Source organism: Hermetia illucens, chromosome 1 (genome assembly GCF_905115235.1).
Source record: "Hermetia illucens chromosome 1, iHerIll2.2.curated.20191125, whole genome shotgun sequence".
Taxonomy (NCBI): domain Eukaryota; kingdom Metazoa; phylum Arthropoda; class Insecta; order Diptera; family Stratiomyidae; genus Hermetia; species Hermetia illucens.
The window spans coordinates 8,124,031-8,150,031 of NC_051849.1; the positions used below are offsets into that span (position 1 = coordinate 8,124,031).

A 26,001-nucleotide genomic window follows, 5' to 3' on the forward strand; every position below is an offset into this window, starting at 1 on the left:
AGTCGTATGGTCTCCCAGGTTTCGCTAGTGTATTCCAAGCGGAAGTACTGGCGATACTGGAAGTCTGCCGGTGGCTGGGGCCTGATCCGAGCCGCAAATATAACATAGCCATTCTGACCGACAGCCGAGCAGCTATTAAGGCCTTGCGCTCAGCGGCGACATGCTCCAGGCTGGTGGGGCAATGCAAAAACGCGCTGAACAGTCTGGGCGGCACGCCCAAGATCACCCTCCTCTGAGTTCCCGGGACACCCTACAATTCGCATTGCCGAACCAGTGGAGAAGGGGAGGAGAACCCTCAGACACTTTCTCTGCGATTGCCCAGCTCTAGCTAGAGTCAAGCTACAAACACTCGGTAAACTATTCTTTGGTGACCGCAGAGAGATTTCTAGCTGCAGGGTGGGAGAGCTCCTTTCCTTCATCAATGCTACGGACTAACTCTTAAGATCTGAGCCGGCCGGACCTAACCTTCTTGCTCTCATAAAAGCAGTCACGGTCTTAGGAGTTTGTGGCATCAAAACGGCGCACCACAGCGCCAATTGGGCTCCTCGAAGCGGTAGCTGATACCTACCTACCTACCTGATGCTTACTCAAATATAAGTTCCTGTAGAAGTGTTGTGAATTGTTATGATAATCTGAATAATCTAGAACTTTTCAAAACTTGATTCTGCTCCCGCAAACGACGATTTGATTGAAAAATCAAATTATATTCACTGACATTATGTTTGGTGCACAAGTAGCAATAACTTTGTCAGATTGGGAAACTTCGATTAAATTTCTATTTGGCCATCAACATCCCAGTCTTCCCACACTCCCCTAAATAGTACTCCAAAATATATACAACGCCATCAAAAGATCGTTGACAGCAACGGCACCTCACTTACACCTGCTTCCAGAGCTCCGTCTGTACACAACTTCTTGGAAACGCCGCTGTGTGCGAGCGATGTCATCGGCCATTGTTTGTGAAAACAGCAGTAGAAAAATTTACCATACTGGGTCTGGACAGCGCGAGGAATTCCGCTGGAAATTCCGGCATTTCTTTGTCAACAGCTCCTAGTTCTGTCTGAGTAACCTCGATCGTGGAGGGCTTTATGTTTGTGCGGTTGCAGCGGTATCGAGTGTCTAGTGCAACAAGAAATACACCGGGACAATCGCCGCTAATAGTTTTCCCTACACGACGGCCATTCCAGCGACAGATTTCAACGCTGGCAGCGAAACGCAAAAAGGTGCAATAGCGATATGACGAATTCAGTGCGGAACCGCATGGAAGTAAGTTCGCAATGAAATAGCTCCACATTGAGCTAAGCTTCGTGAGGGTTTGTGAAAAGTGCAATTTTCAGGGCAGGAAAGGCGCTCGAATTGCGCCACGGCTGACAAGAAAAATATTGCAGTCCAGACACCGCATACACACAAAGAGCCGACAGTTCAACGGTTTTGACATTTCTCCGGGCGATTTGCAGATCGCTGCAAAGCGGAGGCGGCGGCAACCTTTTAACATGCAATGTCATCGGGCAATGGGCGCGAACGGGCAAGATAAATTTGCAGCAAATCAACAATTTCTGAGTTTACTTTGTTTACATATTTAGCACCAGTACGCAGTGTTCAATTGCGATAACCCGTCATATGTTTGTACGTATGTAGGGTTTGCGCCGCGTGTGCGCATGTTTTTATTATTGTTATTGTCGCCATATTCGCGATTGTCGTCGCTGTAATCTGCCAGAGCCCAGACAAAACAACGAACAACTGTGATAATTGCGCTTTGGAATTTCGGCGAAGAATTAACGAATATCGGTGGCCACGGTTGAACGGTGACGATGTGAAGAGCCTGCACGCGCGCCTGTTGTGAATTAACGATTGATCTCGAGCAAGGAGTCTTGTGTCTGACTCTGCTTTTTCGCGGGTGCTTTATCCGCCTCCGTCCGTCTGACGCGCTTTGCATTTTCGTTGACGTTTGCTATTCGCCTTCGCCAATTTTGCTTTCGACACCACTTTCTGCCTTTTCCTTCCGCTTTGCTCTCTGTCAGCTCCGACATTTTGACGTCTCGCGCTGGTGAAGTCTGATGTCGAGTTGCTCCATGCCCGCTAAGGAAATTGTTGAGAAAAAGTCAGCTGATTTGTGTGTTGCCCTTTGAGCAGAGGCTGAGAAAAATAAGTGCTAGTGTCATCTGCGAAGTGGAGTTCGGATGGTGATATCGCGCTGATTAGACCCGCAGAACGCTGAGATTTGGCTCAACGAGACCTCCAAGTGCCAGCAATTGTGGGTTCTGCTCCGCGCCGCGAATTGCCACTCCGCAGCCCTGTCAATGCGATAGGCAGCCAGCAGACAAAGAACTTTGGATTTTACCCATTAGTGTGCGTTTTTGCGGAAGATAACAGACAGGCGAGGGAGCCGAGTAGGAAGTTTTTGTTTTCATGTTTCTGTGCCATTCCGTAGGTCGCACAAGGCCGTCACTGCTCTTGCTTCTTTGAACGTTGCAACAATTCAGTAGACAACCAAGAAGTGGAGTGCTCGCTCGATGCGTAGTGTCGTCTCTCCCACTGTCTGGTTGGAAATTAAATAAATTCATGTGTAGCGTGACGCGACGCGAAGTGCCAGTGATTTGATTCGAAACAATTTACGACGACTTCGGGGTGTGTGATTCGGAAAAAAATCCAGAAGGCCGAGTGGCTAAGTGGAATCTGACGCGGGCACGTTGCCTTGGAATCGAATAGAAGGCAAGCGAAGAAATCATCGTCTCACAGATCCAACGCTCGGCAAAGTGGCCGTGAATTCCACCTAGAATGTCTTAGTTGTGCGTTCTCAGATGTATCTTGGAGTGGCAGCTATCTGAACAACTGTCGTCATTTGGTCGAAGGTTCTACGCTGTGGTTCTCGCTCGCGGAACAAGACCACAAGCGACCGAGAGTCACAATTGCCACAATTGCGTGAATTATTGGGGCAGAAATTATCTCGTCCCCAACTACCCGTCCCCGTTGCCATCATGGAAGATCCATCAGTCTCGCCTGTAATTTGGGCTTTTTCACTTATTGGAATGCTAATAATTTGTTCTGATTATAGCGCTATAAATTCATTGCAAAGCAGACAATGCTTCCAGACCACTCACCACACATTTCTCTCTTCCAGACATTCCTGTCACCTGAACCTGATGACGAACCGATCAAGCAACTGCCGAAGGAAATTCTACTTCGCATTTTTTCATATTTGGATGTAGTCTCGCTCTGCCGTTGCGCCCAGGTAAGTGCCCCCATGGAGCATGATATCTTGCTTAGTACATATCAATTGTTTTCAATTATCTGAGCAAGAGACAAATCCAATTCAGAGGAAGATTCCGCTGAACCAAGTCGTTGGGGGTGAATTTGTCGCTATAAATCAAAACCTCACACAAAACAGTTAAATGACACTTGAATGCGCTCATCCTTCATGCACCTCGGACGTGCCGTTTGAACAAGTTGCGTGTTTGTTTCCCTTCTGATGACGGTGCGATAGCTGAGTTGGTTATCTCAAAGTGGAATTGTTTTCAACACTAGTTTGAATGAATGATCTGATAACAGAGTCCGACTCTATTGTTTGTAAACTTTCGTAGATAAGAGCGAAAGATCAAGTACATTATTGCTCAAATAATCATTATCAGCGTAGTTTCTCTAATCTCTGATTATTGTCCATTCATGACCCTTGGCTTCCCGAAGTCTCTGTCTGTGCTCTTATCGTTGGTTGACCTCCATAGGAATAGGGTCTTTCAATCCCTTTTGATCCTCTCTAAATGAAAAATTCCTTAAAATTGTAATTATTCAATAGTCGCTCTTTGATTGTCTTCTAGGATGTCTCCAATTTCACACTTAGCTGCTACTGATTTCCATACATCTTCTTCTTTTTCTTCAGCCTTTGTCCCGTTCACAAGCGGGGTCGGCTCGTCGTGATCGGCTTCGCCATTTGGCTCTATCGAATGCCTGATCTAGGTGCAATCTCGAGGCTTTCAAATCCCCATCCAGCGTATCAAGCCACCGTTGCTTAGGTCTGCCTTTTGGTCGTTTACCATCGACTTCGATGTTCAGACCAATCTTGGCAAGTGAATTCTCGTTTGCACGAATTGCGTGACCAGACGCCTCTCTCGCAATTTTTCCACGATCGGTGCAACTCCATAACGATCGCGGATATCCTCATTTCGGATGTGATCTAAACGTGTGACGCCACTAGTCCAACGTAGCATCTTCGTCTCCATTACCGCAAGACGCCGTTCATTGTCTTTTATAGTCGACCAACACTCAGAACCATAGAGAGCGACTGGACGGACGACATTGCGATAAATTTTAGATTTGAGACGTTCGTTGATACGTCGATCACAAAGAACACCAGTTGTGGAGCACCACTTCATCCAGGTTGCGTTAATGCGTGAAGCAATTTCATAACGCAGTTCTCCATTGGCTGATAGCTTTGACCCGAGGTATTTACATCGCTCAGTTCTGGGCAGATCACTGCCACTGACAGTGATTGTGCCTGTTTCATGGGGATCGGTCGTCAAAAATTCAGTTTTGTTTAAATTCAATCTGAGACCGTGTTGCATGAGGCGATCATTCCATTTTTGAACAAGTTGCTCGAGATCACTTTTGCTATCAGATGCTAGGAAAACATCATCTGCATAAAGCAGCATAAAATGAAAAGCGGACCCTTCAGGCTTTTGAAAGTTCTAATGCCGAAAAATGAGACAGGCATTTACAACGTGAAATCAATTTGCCACCTAATAGTGGTCACATAAACCGCGGACAACTCAGTCGCAGTGCCACAATTGCCAGCAGTTTGAGCATTCTGCAAACAACTGCTACGCCGAAGCACGATGTGTAAAATGCGAAGGATCCCATCACTACACAAAATGCAAGAGAAAACAGAAGGCCACCTGCACCAACTGCAAGGGGGAATAACCAACAAGCTACGGCGGATGTTCGAAAAAAACCCAAAAAATATCAAGAAAACCTTCGTCCAGATAACAAAATCTAACCATTCCCGCAGGTAACTCAACTAACCAACAAGGCGATAGCGAAAAACACCTCAATATCAACAAAAGCTCCCTCTTTCATAGCGAATCCTTAACCTTTAGAAATGGGTCAAGTGCTGAGCAATATGCAATCACAGATCCGAAATATGATGGAGTTAATGATCACCAAAATGATTCAGAATCTATTTAATTCTCAGATCCCTCTAGCTAATCCAATCAAGAACCACCATGGAAAGCATTAAACTCAATATCTTCTCGTGGAATGTAAATTCCGTAAAAGCAAAAATGAGAGAACTGAAAGAATTCCTTTACGAAGCAGAAGTAGACATTCTACTCATCCAAGAAACGTTCCTCAAGCCAACAGACCCACTAAACATCCCAACCTTCGATATCTACAGAAACGACCGACTTACCGGCCGTGGAGGAGGAACCGCAGTCATCATCAAAAGGAACATCGAACATCGCCGCCTGGAATTACCACCCATCGCAGGAATGGAAGCTACAATCATCGAGGCAAGGACAGGACCTGCAGATATAAAAATTACATCAACCTACCGGTCACTAACAGCAAACAGTTTCCCGACGGACCTTCAACCGCTGCTCAGCGAGGGCAAACCCACTTTTCTCGCCGGGGATCTCAACGCGCGTCATCGTAACTGGGGAAGGACACGGAACAATAAAGCGGAGAGAGAACTACTCACTTTCCTAAACAGAAACGGAGTAACTCTTCACGGGCCAGAGGAACCAGCACCATAATCGATGTGGCTTTAACAAAGAACATCAACAACCACATCACAATCAACGTTTTGGACGACCTTTCATTGGACCACAAACCGGTGCTATTCTCAATATATAACCTATATATTGAAAATCCGCCGAAAACGAACAAAAACACAACCTGAGACATCAACCGCCACTTTCTAACACAATACACCACAACGACACAACTAGCAACATCGGAACAGGTAGAGACAGAAATCTCAAACCTAACCGCTCACATAACTTTAGCTAAACAGGAGAGCACAACGGAGACAGAAGCAAACGGTCAACAGTACTACCGGCTCCCAAGAAGAATAAAAGAGAAAATAAGAGAGAGAAACCACATTAGGAGAGGAAGATACACAGGAGATCCTAACCTAAAAAGAGAAGCGAATCGTCTCACCAACATCATCAGAGACAAAATCGAGAGCTTCAGGAAACAACAATGGGAATACTTCCTTCAAAACCTAGAACCAGGAAACAAGAGTTTCTGGCGGCTCACCAAGTATTTCAAAAGAGACTCGAGAAGACGAATGCCCACAATACATGAATCCAATGGTCTAAAATTCTACAAGAAAGGAAAGGCCGAAGCTTTAGCGGACTCACCTAAACTCCCAATTCAGAGAAAACATCCCATCGGACGACGAATACGAGTCAGAAACGGAGACACAAGACGATTTAACCCAAATCGAAGACAACTACAAACAGATCAACAGGAAGTCCAAGACATCATTCAAGGACTATGCAGCAGAAAATCCCTAGGTTGGGATATAGTAACAAACGAGTGCATTAAGAACGCACCGATCAATATCACAGAACTAATCACCGCAGTCATAAATGCAGTGCTTCGGATCAGAACCGACCTAAAAGCATGGAAAAAATCCATCATCATCCTTCTACCAAAGCCGGGAAAAAATCCAACCTACCCACAGAACGGGAGGCCCATCAGTTTACTACTTACTAACAATCGGAAAAATTGCAGAAAGGATAATACACAGTAGACCGCAGGACAAACTCACCGCGCTCAACATTATCCCAGAGGAACAATATGGATTCCAACCAGAGCATTCATGTGAGCTACAACTGGCCAGAGTAGTCCAGCACATTCGCAACGAACTAAATAGACAGAAATCGACCGGACTAAACATGTTCGACATATCGAAAGTATTCGATGAAGTTTGGCACTCAGTCCTCGTAGCTAAAGTTCTAGGGTTAAAGTCGTGCAGCACCTATCAAACGAAAGAAGGATGGAAGAAGGAATACCACAAGGATCACCCCTTCCACCACTGCTATACACAGTATACACGGCGGACATGCCAAGGAAATTCAACGACCTCACCGGCATCTCCTTATTCGTGCACGACACATGTATATTCCACGCCTCGAAGCAAAACAGCGACCAGCACAACGATCAACTACTTCAAGAAATGGAAAACAAAAACCAACCCGGAGAAGACTCAGTTAATCTTCATCACCAGGAAAAGAATCCAGAAACTGGCAAACATCCAAATCAACAATCAAATCATCGAATGGAAAACAACCACGAAATATTTAGGACTAACGTTTGACAACCGACTAAATTGGGAACATCACATCAAGCTAAAACGCAAAGCCTGCACAGACACAATAAATTCCTTATACCCATTAATAAAAAGTAGGAGGGGAGGGGAGCAAAGGTGTTCAACACCAGCTCTAGTTTGTATCATAGTTCCAAGTCACAAGAAGTCAGCCTAGTTCTAGTGTTAGAACAATCTCGAAGCTTTTAAATCCCCATCCAGCGTATCAACCCACCGTTGTTAGGCCTACTTTTTGGCCGTTTACCATCGACTTCGATGTTCAGACCAATCTTGGCAAGTGAGTTCTCGTTAGCACGAATTGCGTGACCATACCATCGAAGACGCCTCTTTCGCAACTTTTCCACGATCGGTGCAAACCCATAACGATCGCGGATATCCTCATTTCGGATGTGATCAAAACGTGTCACGCCGCCCGCCCAACGTAACATCTTCGTCTCCATTACCGCAAGACGCCGTTCATTGCCTTTTGGTTGGATATCCCGTGTGACGGTGTCCATAACAAGAACAAAGAGGAGTGGTGGGAGGGCGCTTCCTTGATGAACACCAACAGAGACACGAAGCGGTTTTGTTACACCCGCCATACTTCGAACTTTACTTTTCGGATCGTGGTAGAGCAATTGAACCCAGCGCACGAGTTCTTCTGGCACGAAGTGTTGTCGTAAAGCATACCAAATGAGTTCGTGTGGTACACGGTCAAACGCTTTCTGTAGATCCAGAAAGGCAATGTAAAGAGGGCGATGCTTCTCACGGTGTTTCTCCATGAGTAACCGCGCAGCGTGTATTGCGTCAGTAGTTCCGCAGTTCTTGACAAATCTGGCTTGATTCACGGTTATTTCAACGATTTCGCGAATACGGTTGTCAAGAATGCATTCAAAAATCTTCATGGTATGGGAAAGTAACCGGATCGGACGGTAATTTGAACATTCTGCTGGACTACCTTTCTTTTTCCATATTGGAACAGTGGTACTTTCTTGCCAGTCAGATGGTGTTCTTCCTTCCTGAATAACCCGGTTAAAGAATTCACTCAGCCACGGTGTTGGGTCCCAGCTCTTTGCTTTCCAGAGCTCAGATGCGATGTCGTCAGGTCCTGTTGCTTTCCCCGATTTCATTTGTTTTATTGCCTCCTTGACTTCAGTTGCGCTGACTGGTGGAACTGCTCCAAACGTCGGCAATGATTCTGGAAGTGGAGGATGAGCAAATTCTTCAGTTGAAATCTGCTCGAAGTATTCTCGCCATCTATCCGTCGCGGCTCGACGATCAGTAAGCAAAGTACCGTTCTTGTCATTAACACAACAGAAGTGTTCGATATCCTGTGTGCGTTCATCACGGCTTTTAGCAAGTCGGTATAGATCTCTCTCGCCATCCCGAGTGTCCAGTTTATCGTAAAGATTTTTTAAATGGTTCGCTCGGGTGACAGCGACCGCTTTCTTTGCTTCCCGGTTGGCATTCTTATAAATTTGCCAATTAGCAGGCGTTTTATCGTCGAGAAATTTGTGGTAGAGGCGTTTCTTTTCACGGACCTTCATTTCAACATCATCATTCCAAAGCCAAGTATCCCGGTTGATGTACCGCTTACCCGGCTTGGTGACCCCGAGGGTTGCAGAGGCCGCTTTGTGGATCGTGTCTTTCATTTGGTTCCATGATTCTTCCACATTCGTATTGGTTAGCAATCGTATGAGTGAGACCGTTTCTTCTTTCTTCTCACCAAATCGCCACCATTTAATGCGCGGCGGGCCAGTGCTTTCCTCACGCTGTTTTATCGGTGGCTTAATTCGCAGGACGGCAATCAACGGCCGATGTTGAGGTGCGATGTTCTCATAGGGAACGGCTTTGCAATCAGTAACGGTGGTAAAGTGCCGGCGTCTTATGAGAATATAGTCGTTGCGTTTTACTGTTCCCACTATAAAATGTGGGAAGATGAGACAATCGTTTGATGAACCATGTATTCATAAGTACAAGGTCATGGGTGTCCGCAAAATCGATTATACGCTCGCCACCCTCATTGCGCGCTCCGAACCCCTTTCCCCCATGGCACCTGTTACCGTCTGCCTTTTCACCCACATGACCATTAAGGTCGCCGGCAATGATTATGTAATCGTCAGCAGGCACGTGACAAGTCTTTTCATCGAGAAGTTGCCAGAAGCCATCTTTCTCAGCATCAGGTCGACCTGTCTGTGGTGCATACGCGGTGAAGAAGTGAATAGTGCGATCAGCTGATATAATGGTGAATTTCATCAGCCGATCATCAAATCGTTCGACTTCTTTAATGGCATCACGCAAACCCTCTGAGATGGCAATGCCAACACCATATTGAGTGTGTGGGTTACCAAAATAGAGAAGTTTGTAGCCATTTTTACTGCGTTCGCGTTCAATGTTGCAGCTTTTGGCACCAGACCAGCGGGTTTTTTGCAGAGCGCAGATGTCAATGCACCTTTTCCGAAGGGCTCTTGCGAGTTCCTCCGTCTTTCCAATTAGGGTACCAACATTTAGCGTGCAGACACGTATTTGTTTTGTTTGTTGTGTGCGGACTAACTTGCTTACGTCCTGACGCCGTCCATGCGTCAAGAACCCTTGCCCATTTCTCGACAGGACCGGGGCCCGTCCTGCCGCGTCGACTGAGGTGGACGCCCTAGCATTTCTCCGAGGCTTGTGATTCAATCCGATCATCATGTTTGTAACGACATTCTATGCATTTTCTTGGTCGACCTGTCGCGGGGCCTGTCACCAAGAGAGATCAGGTAGGATTTAGCATAGTGGAATAACTCCAACTATACTCTATTTATCTCTTTCCCTGATCTCAGCATTTTATTTTTGTTTTACTGAGGATAGTACAGAGTACGTTGCCTCAAACTCTCTTCCTTTACCTGGGCTTGGGACCAGCATACTATGTTAATAGCATGGCGGAGTTACTGATTTCCATACATAATCCCATCAATAGACGATTTCTGAATGCGGCGCTCGTAGTGCAAGATGCGGATGAGTTTTGTTTTGACACAACCCTGCATTAGAACTGAGAACGAAAAAGTTAGCTGACATCGATAGAAACGGTGAATAGATCGTGAATTCTTACACACTGCACCGCCACTTATTGTCAGCATAGAATTTTCCTTAAGATTTCACAGGCAGACTCGGTTGTTTAGAAGAGCTCAGTATATCCGGTCATGCATTTTTCTGGTTCACCCAGTTTTATCTGTGTTTGAGGATAACTTTATATCTTTAGGCAAATATTTGTATAGCGGTTCAAGAGTCAACATTCATTAGAAAAACTCCTTGGAGGTTACCCTATCTTCCGTTTTGACAAATATTGCGCTGGACTTGGCAAGTCAACCAGCGGAGCTGTCCTGATAGCAATTAAGTCAGCGAAACCATCTTTTCCTCTTCCTCTCCTACCTGTGCTACCTTTCCATTCAACCTTTCTTTCTATCTCTCACGCCCCGTCCCTACTTACGTTGCTCGTGACGCCCATCATCCCGCTATCGAGTTTGATGCGCTGATCATCCTACTCTAGTCTTGTCGTACGCAAGCCTCCAAATTTAACTTTTGTGAGGCAAACTTGGAATATTTGAATTCAGCCCTGGCGACAATCAAATGGGCTTCTCTCTCCTCTCTTTAAAGTGCGACCAACCACTCATTTCTATACCATTCTATAAGATCTTCTTCCCTGTTATTTCCCCTCTTCTTCTAAGTCACTGCGTTCTTGCCCTGTCTGGTCAACCACTGAAAGCCTAAAATTTACTGGAAGGGAGGAAGAAGTTCCTGTCTTCTGGAACCTTTGGCTTCGTTGTTTTTCAACTCTGTGTTCCTCGGTCAAATCCTAAATACTTAAGTCCAGAAGTGAATATCTTTCCGGTGTTGAAGACTCACTGGAGCGTGGAAAACTCAAATCATTTTGGTCCCACATTTGCTTTTCCCGCAGTCCCGCCCAACTATCTTGCTTCTCTGCTAACACTCTCCAATTATCTCCTAATTTAGTTAGTTAGTTTAGTTTAATGGGGGAGTCGCGGCTCGAAGTTCCTTTGTTAGGCCCATTGCACTATCCATGGAGATCGCCTGTGCATCGGCCTATCGCCGACTACATTCGCAGGCTATCGCGAATCTGAGAACATTCTCCAGAGACAGAAAACGTACAGACTCTTCGTTGAAGAAAACATTACCAAAGTATCTTCGTCTGAGGCCTGAGTATGCCGGGCAGCTGAATACGAAGGACTGTGCCGTCTCTTATTCCTCCTCGAATTGGCTGCATATGCTAGAGATCACCACTCCGATTTTTTCCATGTAATAGTTTAAGAGGCAGTGTATCGTTAAAAGGTTTTTAATGACCACTTCTTAAGTAATAACAAAAATGTCGCTCTAGGGGCCTCAGGTTCCTTCACAAAGATTTTCGCCTGCCGCCAGCAGTTCAAATTTCTACATTCAGATGCGTGAATCCTTGCCGTTTCCCCTTCAGAGTAGACTTGACAGCTGGTTCTGGCCCCACCATTGTGGATTCAGAACGTTGGCAAGCCAGGCTGTCAGCTCCCTCATTACCAGCGATGTTTGAGTGCCCCTGGCACCCACATCAGAAATGTTTTCTTCAGTCGGCCAAGTTTAAGCAGCACCTGATGACAACTCCATGCCAACTAGATCGATATGTGGTTGCTGTTTAGTGCTGATAATGCTGCCCTGTCGAAACAGATTCGGATGGTGCAAACATTCTTCTGTCAAAGAAATGACATATATCTTCGAATATGGTCGTCTTTTTTTCGAGAAATCGAGCCAGTTCCATAATCTCATTTCCCGAGAACAGCCCTGCTCCCGATCCCTTTTTCATGACTGATCCGTTAAGATTGTAATGCTAAAAAATTCTTGGCCATTTATCGACCATTCTTCTCTTTTGGTGATTACGACGGAGTATGTCTTTTCGAAGACGAATCTTGAGACCATCTGATCGGCGTGCATCAGAGTCACCTGATGTTTGCCCTACCCAACATCCCTAGTGAACATAACTAGTCCAGTCTTCCTAGCGTTCACCGTGAGTCCATAATGGAGGCACCAACTTTCTTTTAGGCATGTGGCCGACAGTGCGGATTTATGTATCCCTTAGAAACCGATCTACTAATCTTCTCAGTTCTTTTAGCGGAAAGGAAATTAGACTGATCGGTCGGAAGCTTTTTGCGTCTGTGTATGTGGGTTTCCCTGGTTTGGGAATAAATACTAACTTCACATCACGCCAGCTGGTTGGAATATAAGCATGTGCTAGGCAAGGGCGGAACATATTGTGTAGACCTAGGGCATTTTTTGTCTCTATTACTAGAGCAGGAATAATGCTATCCGGACCTGCAGATTTGTATATATGGATCGAGGTAAATGCCCATTTCACTGGTCCCAGTGAAACTACTTTGCATGCCAGAGTCCAATCTTCCGGTTGAGGGCTGTATTTGTCTGTCGGCTCGGAGATGATATTTTGGAGGTTGCCTGTGAAATGCACACTTTTTCCTCATTACTTTCTGTGTACCTCCCGCTGTATAAACTTAGATAACCCAACTGCTGGCTACGTTCGTTGACAAGGATCCGCTCTAACTTTGAAATTGCCTCAGGAGAGTTACGTCTCTTCGTAAAATCGTCTCCATGCTGATTGTTTGGCCGACCTTATGCTCTTTTTTAGAGCCTTTTGAGCCTGTTTGTACCGAATCCAGCAAGCGGATAAATCAGACTTTTGAGGAGCACCTTTGTCGTTCTCCTCTTTGTACTGATTCATTTGATACCCCATATTGATGAAAAAAAATGTACACCCCCCTTTTACATGTATGGAGATACCCCTTAAGTACGATGTACAATTATGTAGCTCACTGTGTGCGTGCGTGTTCACAGTTTCCACCTTTCCACCAAATTTGGTGTGAATCGCTACAACCGTCTCCGAAAAAAAATCGTGTGACGGACAGACAGTAAACCAAATTTTAACGAAACAAAACGCTATCACTGCGCTGCCACAGCTGTAGTTATTGTACTGTCTGGACTAGGCTTAGAGTATTGAGAACACGGTTTTGGAATAACTTAATGTTCAGTTCACGAAAAAATAGACAAAGCCAATGACGACGGTAAAAGATTCGTAGTGAAAAGGAGTTTGTTCGATTTTTTCGTTAACTTCTACAGTCATTTTTCAAATGCACCACACTGCACTGTCGTCTATAATGTCCTTGAATATTTTGTAAAATAATTTGCTAATTCATAAAATTAATTACGTTGCAAAGAGGAAATAGGAAGGAACACGTCCTTTCACCTCAAATGACTTTGCGGACTTAAAAATAGCGCTTTTGCCCAGAACGGAGGCAACTTATCAAACACTATTTTCCATTTCCCCTAGGAGCCGTTTGACTGAAAGGTCCCTAGGTACAGCTTTCATTTTGAATATATTTCACTCCCAAAAACGTGGGAAATACTTCTCTAGTCGTGCATTTCGCGTATCCTACGGAATAAAATTTGTCTTAATGAAGTCAATCAAGTAGAGCGATTTTAGAAAATCTGAAAATCACAGTAAAGTAGAAAGTGATATGGTAGGGCAGCTGTTACGAGGCAGACCGTGTGGGTAACATGGTATTCGTGGAGGAGTATATGGATCCGAATATGAACACATGTGCTTGTGTTCAATTGTCCGAAGCTACTCAAAACCTCTCCACAATCCACGGAGTGCAATATTATTGATAACCTGAGGGATTATGTCGACGGTAGGCTTCGCGAAGGTCCCATTTCGAAAAAAAAATACTTGATGGAACGTCTTCTTGAACAATGGAGAAAAATTCCAGCCGAATATATCCAACGTTTGGTAAAACCCATGCCAGTGTCCAGTGAAGAATGTTTGTGATGCTAAAAGTCTTCATACGGAGTATTCACTAGTAATTTTTTGGGTTTTTAATGACATTATTGCGATTTTTTGGCACTGTCCGGATTTTAATTTTGCATACGAAAATAGAGTTTCTTTTGTTTTTTCTTTGATTCTTTTTGCATTTTATCCAACACACTGTACATAATGTTCTTGAAAAAAAAACCCTTTCTGGATACTTATGTATTTTGTACGACGGGGTCCGAATTCCACATTTGGTCACTGTATTTACCAGGTGTACTCCTAATTAATTTCCGTTTTTTTTCGACGGATGGCGTTCAATGCGTTGTGTCGCTGTCGGTCACACATACCTGTCATTTTGTTTAGTTGTTGTCGAGTGTCTAAACTTCGTTGACGTTTCCCCAAAAAGCTTTTATTGCGCGTGTTTTCCAGCAAGTTTTTATTGCGCGTCAAAAATGTCAGCGTTCGTACCGAATTTCGAGTCTGTGGGCCATGCATTGCTTTTCATGTTCAATCAAGGAAAAAAGGTGCCCGAGAGCCACTGTGCATTTGTGGAAGTTTATGGCGATCGTGCATTAACACTTCGAACATATGAAACGTGGTTCGACAATTCAAAAATGGAGATTTCGACCTGAACGACGCCGCACGCTCCGGCAAGCGAAAATCGTTTGATGACCCCGAATTGCAAGTGAAGACAACACACAAACGCAACGACAGCTTGCCGATACGTTGGGAGTTCAACAGCAAGCAATTTCGAAGCATCTGCGGGAAAAATTCAGAAGTATGGAAAGTGGGTACCGCATGAACTGACCGAGAGACAAATGGAGAACCGAAAAGTGACGTGTGAAATGCTGCTTCAACAGTACAAAAGAAAGTCTTTTCTAAATCGTATTGTTACGGGCGACGAAAAGTGGATTGTCTTGGAGAACCCTAAACGCAACAAATCGTGGGTGAGTCCAGGTGAAGCATCGAAATCGACGGCACGACCAAATCGTTACGATCGGAAGGTCATACCGTGTGTGTGGTGGGACCAGACCGGCGTGATCTACTTTGAACTGCTGAAACCTAGTGAAACTGTGAACACCGTTCGCTATAAACAATAAATGAAATATTTAAGCCGAGCGATTGTGGAGAACCGACTAGAATATCAAGAAAGGCAGAAGAAGGTGATTTTGCTCCACGACAATGCACCTTCGCATAAGTCGAAAGTCGTTCGCGACACGCTGGAAAACTGGCAGGTGCTTAACCATGCGGCTTACTCACCAGACCTGGCCCCATCGGATTACCACCTCTTTGTATCGTTGGGCCACGCACTTTCTGAGAAGCGCTTCGACTCCTACGAAAATTTGCGGAAATGGCTCACTGAGTTGTTCACCTCCAAAGACAGTCATTTCTACTGGCGTGGTATTCACAAAAGGAAAGGGAAAAGATGTAGAAAGCGATAAAAAATATTTCGAATAAAATAACTCTTACGGTTCCCTTGGAATTATGTGTTTTATTCACCTTGGCCTTGGCATTCCCCCATCGATTTGTCTCAGTCCAATTTCTGATAAAGTTAAGGTAACTCAAAACGTCGGAATAAATAAACTTTTTTTCTAGCCTTATCGCCCTAGTTCGAACTACTTTGTTATATACAGGGTGCGGCAGCATAACTTCTTTTTTTTCAAAACTCAATAAAAACTATTGTATGCATCGGAAAATATTTATTTATTTTTTATAATGTAGGTACATCTCTAAAGTTTTTATTTACATTGTTTTGAAGATCAAATCTGTTAGGTGACGTCCCCCATTCTCCATACATTGCGTAAACCGATTTCTGGCGTTTGTCATGACTCTTGTTAGCATAGCAGGTGTTATGTTGGCATTTACTTCTTGGATGTTGGTCTTCAAATCTTGTAGGGTTCTTGGACGGTTCACATAAACACGGGACTTCAAAAAACCCCATAGAAAAAAATCACAAGGGGACAGATCGGGAGAGCGTGCCGGCCATTCCAAATCGCCTCTAATTGAGATAAGGCGCTCTGGAAAGTGTTCCCTCAAAACAGCCATCGATGCTCTTGAAGTGTGTGCTGTTGCACCGTCTTGTTGGAACCAAGTGTCCCCCAAATCCAAATTTTCTAGCCGTGGGAAAAAAAAATTCTGTAGCATGTTTACATATCGGTCCGAATTCACTGTCACTGTAACCTCATTTTCCTCAAAAAACCAGGGACCAATAATTCCAGCTGAGGAAATTGCACACCACACTGTGACTTTGGGTGAATGCAAAGGCTTTTGATGCAATTCTCGAGGGTTGGTGTCAGCCCAGTAGCGCATGTTTTGTTTGTTAACCGACCCACACAAATGAAAATGGGCTTCATCGCTAAAAAAAACTATAGCACCCTCGGGAACGACATCAAGAAGAAGCTCACACGCGTTCATCCGAGAATTGAAGTCACGTTCTGAAAGTTCCTGCACTATCGCCATCTTATAGGGATGAAAATGAAGATCATCACGAAGAATTCTTCTCATAGAACGATCGGATAGTCCAAGAGCAGATGCGTGTTTGCGCGCAGAACGCCGTGGCGATCGCAACATTGACGCTCTCACTGTTTCAATGTTCTCAGGTGATCTAACGGGCCGAGGGACTCCAGTTCTTCCTTTTGTCGCACTTGCAGTTTGTCTGAATGTAGTGACCCATGTAACAATTGATTTGCGGTCTGGGACGGGAGCCAACGGGGCTAAATTAAAGCGATTCCGAAATGCACGCTGTGTTGCAATAACCGAACATCCGCTTGAAAAGTAAACCTCAACGGCAAAGGCACGCTCCTCACTATTCCAACGCATGATGGCGACTGAATCGTGTCGGGACAAAACTTTACAGTATCCCCTCTTGAACGAGACCACTAGCGCTCCGCTATGACATCAACTAACTGAGTGGCTCGCATTTTAAAAAAGGAAGTTATGCTGCCGCACCCTGTATTAGACATATTTCCTTTGCACATAGCTCTGCCATTATAAAGGTGACTCATATCTCGATGATTTGACCTAAATGCAGGCTAGCCTCCTAGCTTCTAACCTTTGTGTAAATTATGTGTTCATCTACCAATTATTTTCAATTCATGAACTTGTTTTTTTATCGTAAAAAAGTAATACTTCATCAATCGTTTATCTTGAAGGTATGCAAGTATTGGAATGTTCTAGCACTTGACGGATCAAGCTGGCAAAAGATTAATCTTTTCGATTTTCAAGTGGACATCGAGGTAAGGCAGCTCCCAACCGACAAAATCTATAATCGAATGCTTAATACTAGAAGTAAAAATTTGTCTTCTTTCCACAAAAGGGTCCAGTAATCGAAAATATTTCACAACGGTGTGGTGGTTTCCTTAAATTCCTCTCATTGAAAGGTTGTCAATCAGTCGGGGATATATCAATCAGGTAAATTTCAAAACATTTCCATTATTAAATAGAATATTTATGCTGAATGGTGAATCGTTTGCAGAACATTAGCCAACCACTGCCACAATATTGAACATTTAAATTTATCGGAATGTAAAAAAATTACAGACTCGTCGATATTATCAATAGCACGACATTGTTCAAAACTAACATCAATCAATTTAGACTCATGCCCGAATATATCTGATAATAGTTTAAAGGCGCTTGCCGATGGATGCTCCGTAAGTTGATTAATGATTTTTAATTGAATTAGTTGAAATTTATTGGTGATTTTTCCACATTAGAATTTAACTGAAATAAATATATCCTGGTGTCATCTGGTAACGGAGAATGGTGTTGAGGCGCTAGCCCGTGGCTGTCCGAAATTAAAGAAATTTAGCAGTAAAAGATGCAAACAAGTCAACGATAATGCTGTAATGTGTTTAGCTGAATATTGTCCTGATCTAATGGTGCTCATTCTGCATAGTTGCGACGTAAGTATATGTAACCTCTAGAAATATTTTGCAATCCGATTGAGGTAAAGTTTTAAATTGTTTCGTTTTTGAATTAATGTGTGGCGAAATGAACAACTTGCGTGTCGAGTTGGCCACAATATCGAAAAACAATTTTTGACAGCGAAAATCAGTTCGAGAGGAGATTCGCACGAGGAGGAGCAAGATTTCTCACCGCAGCATCTAAAAATTAAAAAAATCATCACTCGGAATTCGATCTTCGGAGTGAAGTTGTAATGAATGAATGAATGTAATGCGGACCCACGCATCGGAATAGACACGTTGGTTTTTAGTAATGAAGCGTGAGGGATCAAAGCGCTCAAAGGACCCGCCCACATTCCCGAGCCTGGCTAGCACAGAGACGTGCAAGAACGTGTCGATCGAGCACTTTGATGGAGCTTTAATCTTTGTGGGCGGACCTTCACGGTCAATTTAGCCAATTTGTTTAGATTTTTGGGATAGCTCTGCCCTCTAGGTCGTTATCGGCCATTCAGGATGATCGACCTGATCTCCTATTTTCACTCCTATCATTAAAAATGGCGCCCAACGTGGGGTCCGACGTTTCCTGGATTCAGGCCGAATTTCGTATTTGCAGGTTTTCTAAATCAAGTGGAAGATAGCCTATTCCGGCTCCCAACTTCGTTTGGTGGTGTCGGGTAGAGAATCAATAGATTCTCAACATTGTTCCTGGCTAGGCTCCACGTACACTTGCCTTCAGATTTCTAGTTTTAGGCTTCACGCCTTTTTCCCCGGAAGCAAGTGTTCCTAAGCCTCAATGTCCTTTCCCACCTTGTAACGTAGAGTTTCCTGTCCTATCCTTGGTAATATACCATAAGAGCTAGTCGTTTGTTGTTTGTCTTGAGATTTAACGTCTCGTAGGTGATTGCCTTCCAGAAACCTCTGGATCTACGGGCCTTTGCGGCTATAAGCTGAAAGGTATTGCCGTCCGAGCTTCTGAGGAGTGTCCTTCCCTACCTTTATGTGAAACGGCTATCTCTTCGTTTCAGAATTTGAAAAAAATTAAATATTCTTTCTTCTTCGTAGGGATGAAGTGACGGGTGAGATGAATCCTTGATGGAATACGGAGGTAGTCGGCTATATGCTGTGCCATTCCGTCCTCAATGATTCATCTTCACTTTGTTCTCTGACTTCAGACGAGAAAGACTGAATTCTCGCGATCCCTTTTTGCTTGTTTTTTTTTTTATTAATATTCTGCGACGGGGAGCAACTCGATTGTTGTCTCTTCATGAAAAAACACTGTGTGTGGAAGTTTTCTGCACACAGATGAAAAAATTTATGAGGTTGGGATGGCTTTATTGGTCATCCGAGAGTTTTGCGGGAGTTAATTACAGGAGTTGACAATTTAGAGAGAGAGGGACATCCTCAAAGTGAATAACTGGCTTGAGGATATCGAGGAAGGGTGGAAACCTCAGAGGCCGTGCCTCATACAAGATCTGAGGCGGAAGAGACGATCATTGAGACGGTGATCCGTCGTGGATCTTCCCCTCCTTGATCGCGGCATTCGGGTCCGGAGACTTACGGCTCCACACGCGCGGTCGAGCCGGTTTTTTTTTTCTTTTTTCTATTTTCCGATTTAGTTCGCGTTCTGGTTATCATTCGATAGGCCGTCGCGAAATCCGGGTCGGCTATTCACACTCTCAGAAGACTCCGCCACCGTTGTTACAATTCTCCCTTGTCGCATGGAACTCGTCAATTACTATGTATTTAGGCGCACTTGGAGAGCCGGCACCCCAGGAAATCCAACAGGCGCAACTATCTATCAACATCCACTCAGTTAGAATCTCAGAGCAAATTCACTTTTCCAGTGACAGAATCATTTAACTTCACACCCTTTCGTTTCTTTCTGTCTCGAACTCTGCCAAACGATGTCCTCCAGAATAGAGACAAGCCCGCGGTAACTACCCTGGCCGTACGGGTGCGGCCGTTTTGGCGTAGGAGCCCGGCAGCGTGGTTCCTCCAACTCGAGGCCCAATTCACTTTGGCCAGCGTCACAGCGTTTTAATTACGCGTTGTAGGGCTGGACGTTCTCGAGGACTGCTCTAATAGGCGGTTGAAAGAGCAGTTCGTACAACGCCTATCAATAAGTGGCATAGCTAAATTTAGCCGCTTACTGACAAAGCTAACGCTGGGTGAACTGAAGCAATTGGGTGGTGACAGAATCGGCACCGAGCTGCTACAGTCTTTGTGGCTGCAGAGGCTTCCGGATAGCACACAGACTATCCTGACGTATGCGAATTCAGAGTCTCTGGATATGCTAGCCGTCATCGCGGACAAAATCCATGAGGTCCACGTGCAATCTATGGTTGGTGAGGTGTCCCGCGACAACTTAGGTCAGGTAGCTTAGCTGCAGCAAATGGTGGCAGCATTAACAGCCACCGTCTCTTAATTCACAAAGGCCGTCCGTGCTTTGCGTTCGGGTAGTAGGACTAGATCAAGGTCTACGCCCGCCTCCCGAAATGGTCGATCGGATAGTAGGTCGATGGGACCTTCGAAAAGTCCCGGGGCATTCTCATACCATCAAAAGTTCGCTGCAAAGAGTACAAAGTGTACCAGCTCCTGCAATTTCTAATCAAATAAATCAGACTTACCGGGAGTTTTGGCAACCGCTACCCGAAATGCAGCACAGTATCATCTACAGTCTACGACCCCATGAGCCGGCGCAACTACGATACAGGCGCTGAAGTCTCGGTTCTTCCCGTATCCCGGCATAACAATTTAATACCACAATCATTGAAACTCGAATTTTGCCGATCCGCACCTATGGCTACAGGTAAGTAGACTTGAGTTTAGACTTTGACGAAGGTTTTCTTGGCGATTCATAGTCGTGGACATCAGTATATCCATCTTAGGCGCGAATTTCCTGTGCCACTATGGATTGCCAGTGGATCTGCAGAATAGGTCTCTTATAGATCCCGTAACTTCGCTTAAGACTTCAGGTAAACTTGCCACCTGTTCCACTGTCAGTCTTTCGATCATTTTTCAAGAAGTAGCCGATCCTTGCATTTACGCGCTTCTTCAAAAATACAGCAGCATAACTACCGAAAGAAGTCTCTTGCAACCATCTAAGCGCTCCTATCTTCTCGAAATTGCAGACCATCAAATAGCTACTGGTCTTCTCCGCTAAACATGGTCCCAAAGTCCAACGACGAATGGAGCATGGAGCATGGCGATTACAGACGTCTGAATGCTCAAACCATTCCAGATCGCTATTCCATACCACTCATGCACGACTTTGCGCACAACCTCGCTAATTGCGGGGTTTTCGTGACCTTGAGCTTAGCCAAGACGTACCATCAAATCCCTGTTGCTCCAGAAAATGTTCCGAAAATGACAACATGCACACCCTTCGGACTCTTCGAGTTCACATGGACTTCTCACAAGATTATTAAGGTTCTATCGTCGTTTCTTGCCCAAAGCCGCACAACATCAGGTGATCCTCAATGCATGGTCTACAGAGGCAGTCCAGGCTTTTGAGCTAGCCAGACGACAGCTCGCGGACGCTACACTCCTGTCATTTCTCCAAAAAAATGCACCCCTAGCCGTATTCGTCGATACCTCAGACATCACAGCAGGTGCTGCCCTTCATCAAAAGGTGAACCAAATCTGGGAACCGTTGACCTTGTTTTCAAGAAATTGATTACAGCTCAACAGAATTATAGCACCTATGATCGTGAGCTATTAGCCGCGTACATGGCAATAAAGTACTTTTGATACCTCCTAGAAGACAGGCCATTCACAGTGCCCATGGGCCACAAGCCTTCCTTCCGTTTTACTTGGCCTACGTACAGCCAATCGCGAGGAGTTTGCCGCCAGTTTCGCCGAGTTGGTATACGGGGAGAATTTGAGTCTGCCCAGCGATCCTGTGTTCGATACCAAGTCGGCCCTTCCCACCACTTGTTTTTGTGTTTGCTCCGGGACACCGTGGCAAGATTTAAATCACCGCCGCGATTCCGTCATTCTTCGACGAGGGCTGACACCAGCAGAGACTTAGATATTTGCACACACGTTTTGGTTCGCGTGGAAACTTCCCGCCTCCCCTTGCAGCACCATATGAAGTGCTGAACAGAGGGGAGCATTTCCTTAGGCTTAGCGTCGACGGCAGGACCAAGAACGTCTCCGTGTCCAGGTTAAAGCCTTTTGTCTCCGGAGCTGAGGTTTCAGAGGGAAGGGGTGCACGGTGCGTAAGATTTGATCTGTGCCCCTAAAGTTTGGCGGGGCAGGAGTCGGGTTTGTCGCTGAAGCACAGTAATCAACTAGGGTGGGGTAGTGTGGAGGCACAGGCTAATTAACACGGATTCGTCCAGGCTCTGCACGGGAACGATGCAATTCACCACGAAGTGAAACTCACCCTCCTGAGTGGCTTGCCTATCTGTGGGTAACGGGATGCGAAGTCACGAAGGTAGCGGAACAATCGGGAAGTAAAAAGTCAGTGAGAAGTAATGTATTTGGAAATAAAAGAAAGTTTTTCTCTTCTGTGCTTACGAATCCATCCGTCGTTTATATATTAATTAGACGTTTATATAATCAAAATGTCATTATTTTATAATTATGTTTTATGAATAATAAATGATTTCAATTATTGGACAAAGGTAGTCAAAAATTATTTGTGAAGTCCACAACTGCACAATCCTGTGCAGGGTCTCTGTCAAGAATGAATTCCACGCTTTGGTGTGCCGGCAATTATAATTATCGACTAGGGAATGCAGTTTGAGTTGGGCAAACTCCTCGGCTTTAAACACAACCGAAAAACCGCTTACCATCAGCAGTTCTGAAGGCCGTCACTCGTCCTTCTTGGCCTCCGAACAGCCAATCGCGAAGGGTTTGTTGCAAGTCCCGCAGAGCTGGTATACGAGGAGAATCTGAGACTTCCCAGCGCCCCTGTTCTCGACATCAGGGCGGGACTCAATGCTACCGGTCTGTTGCGTCTGCTCAAGGACGCAATGTCAACCAAAGCCGCCACCACCCGGCAACTACGCAAAAACCGTGACTGACGTGTCCAGGGATATCGGATCCTGTACACATGTCCTAATTAGGACGGACGCTCCTCGGAAGCCCCTGCAGCCACCTTATGAGGACCTTTTCGAAGTCCTCAAGCGAGCCCGACATTATTATAGTCTTAACATCGAAGGCATGGGCTCGGTTAAAGCCCTTCGTTCAGCAGGAAAACGCGACCAGGACGAGTGACACGCGACGTATCCGCTTTGACTTCCGGCAATCGGGTCGAGGGAGCTGTGCGTCTGGTTCCTTGCTGAAAACCCCTTTGCTTTCAGCTGGGGGTAGAGTGTTGTGGCCGAGCGAACGCACGCGCCAGTTTGCCACGACATCGAAAAACAAATTGAAAATTGTTATTCGATGTCAGTTCGAGAGGAGACTAGCACGAGGAGGAGCAAGACTCCGCACGGCCAATTAATTTTTTTAAAAATGTTAGACGAAGACAGCTTTACGGTTTCTTACCAGGGCAGAGGCAAATCGTCAGACGCTGCCTCACCTCTGCCCAGGGAGCAGCGGTACCGAAGCGGTCCAACATCAAGTGAATGCGGACTTAGAACTCCGCAATTCTAAAAAAAAAATATGTTCAGCTCTGGTCAAACTTTGGTCCAAAATATAGGCGGATTTACGCTCAATATAGTTCGCAGTCATGTTCTGCGAATTTTATAAAGGAGCACTTCACATCTGCGAGTCGATTCGGTCACGCTGCTTCCAGAGTAGAGGTGATGCACGATTTACCTCTGCCCTGGTAAGAAACCGTAAAGCCGTCTTCGTCTAACATTTTTGAAGTTTGGATGCTAAGCCCTAAACGAGGGGTCCGTGGACCAAAAAAAGAGGGAGTAAGTTGCTCGCCATTTGGTCCGGTTCGACATCAAGTGGATGCGGACTTTAGGACCCCACAATCCTGAAAAAAAATATATATAATTTTTTTAATTAGAGATAAAAAATAGTTGAATTAAATAAATAAGATTTAAAAAAAGTAATTTTAATCACAAATGATCAATGCAACTTGGTCTTAACCCGAATTATGATTATCTATCCAACAGGCAATAACAGACGCTTCAATACAAAAAATAGCTGAAAATTGTCCGAATCTACGAAAACTGTGTGTTTCTAAATGTGCAGAACTAACTGACCAATCATTAATAGCTTTAGCTCAACACAATCCATATTTAAATACATTGGAGGTAGCAGGCTGTCACCAATTCACCGATTTAGGATTTCAAGCTTTAGGACGAAATTGCAAATATTTAGAACGTATGGATTTGGAAGAATGTAATCAAATCACAGATTTAACATTAGCTCATTTGGCAACTGGATGCCCAAGCTTAGAAAAATTGGTAAGTCGTAGCGTTAAACCCCGAAGAGAATTCGAATGATAAATGCATGCATATTTAAATTTCAGACTTTATCACATTGCGAATTAATTACGGATGATGGAATTCGTCAGTTAGCTGCTGGAAGCTGTGCCGCTGAAAGCCTATCCGTCCTAGAATTGGATAATTGTCCTCTCATTACTGATCAGACGTTGGAGCATTTAGTAACTTGTCACAATCTGCAGGAAATTGAATTATTTGACTGCCAATTGATATCACGTGCAGCGATACGACGGTTAAGGGTAAGTTGGATTGTTTCTAGTATCTTTTAATTCCTTTATCAATATTAATCTGTACTTGAAATTGATATGTCCTGTTTAGAAGTTCAAACACCCGCAAATTCTAAATTTCTCTTCTTTTTTTTTGTTCAATTCCCCCAAATTAGAATCATCTACCTAATATAAAAGTTCATGCATATTTCGCACCGGTGACACCACCACCTACGACTACTGGTCACCGACCACGATATTGTAGATGCTGTGAGATTCTTTGAGATCAGGCTGTGGGCTTAGCCAGAAAGATACTGTGCAAAAGCCGTGATGACTGATACACCATAACGTTCTTCTAAAAGGGAATAATTACTCTTATGCCTCTCATCAAGGTTAAGTTTCATTAGTAAGTCAAGAAAGTAATAAAGATACATTATTTAGATGTATACTATTATCACTGCTACTATATTATTTGATTTGCTATCATCATTTTAACTCATTTATAATTTTATTCTACTCCTATCGTGTAATGTACCTTTTATTTTCTACGATCGTCTGTACCATCAATCCTGTATTGTAATTTTAAGTTGACAAAAGTTCTTACAATTTTATACATTGTAATGTCACAGGCAGTATGTTCAGATAACGTGTGTACTGAAAATGGTAGAACACGGTTTTCACGTCTCCGATCCGGGAGAGAGTCCCTGCGATCGTGGGGACAAGCAATTTGAAAAGGATTTGTCGTCGAGCGCGTATTAAGTAGAGAAGAAAAGTCGCGATATAATTGCCTGCGAATAGGTTCTGTTCGTCTGCATATATTGTCTGTGATAATAGTTGTAAGTTAAAAAGTAAATACAATTTTCTACTTAACGACGTGATTCAAAAATGAAGCGAACAAAACTGAAAGAGAAATAAAATGCATTATATTCTACTTCATATATTATTTTCTTGAGCTGTGAAAGTCAGTTCTTTCTAATAATTACGCTGTACTGAACGCTATATAATTGCAACTGCAATACTTTCAGGCACTAATTGTGAGCCATTGAATGAGTGCTTTACATTTATTCATGATTATTTTATTCGCAATAAAATGAAAATTCATTAACAATGTAGATGTTAACTTGAAGCAAATATCGCGCGAATTGTAAATATATTTTCCATAATACGAAATTATAATGGCATTTACTAATTCAAAATTGATTTCTTTGATTGCAACTGAATTTCCGTATGTCGTGTGCCATTGAAAGTGGTTTCGCATGGATTCTCTGGAAAATCAATGTAAGCCTCATAAATATTTCTTTACATTTTATGTATTTTTATAGAGCTACAGCCTAAA

At 44.2% G+C, this 26,001-nt stretch overlaps 1 protein-coding gene across 1 annotated transcript; it reads left to right on the top strand.

Annotated features, from left to right (window-relative positions):
- The first annotated feature begins 946 nt into the window (after window positions 1–946).
- On the top strand, window positions 947–25,596 carry LOC119650681 (F-box/LRR-repeat protein 20). The gene is made up of 9 exons (XM_038053644.1): window positions 947–1,266; window positions 3,122–3,232; window positions 17,300–17,383; window positions 17,464–17,558; window positions 17,623–17,800; window positions 17,864–18,052; window positions 24,127–24,420; window positions 24,486–24,698; window positions 24,842–25,596. The coding sequence occupies exons 1-9, from the start codon at window positions 1,237–1,239 to the stop codon at window positions 24,947–24,949; spliced, it is 1,302 nt and encodes a 433-aa protein (XP_037909572.1). The 5' UTR covers window positions 947–1,236; the 3' UTR covers window positions 24,950–25,596.
- Window positions 25,597–26,001: the final 405 nt, after the last annotated feature.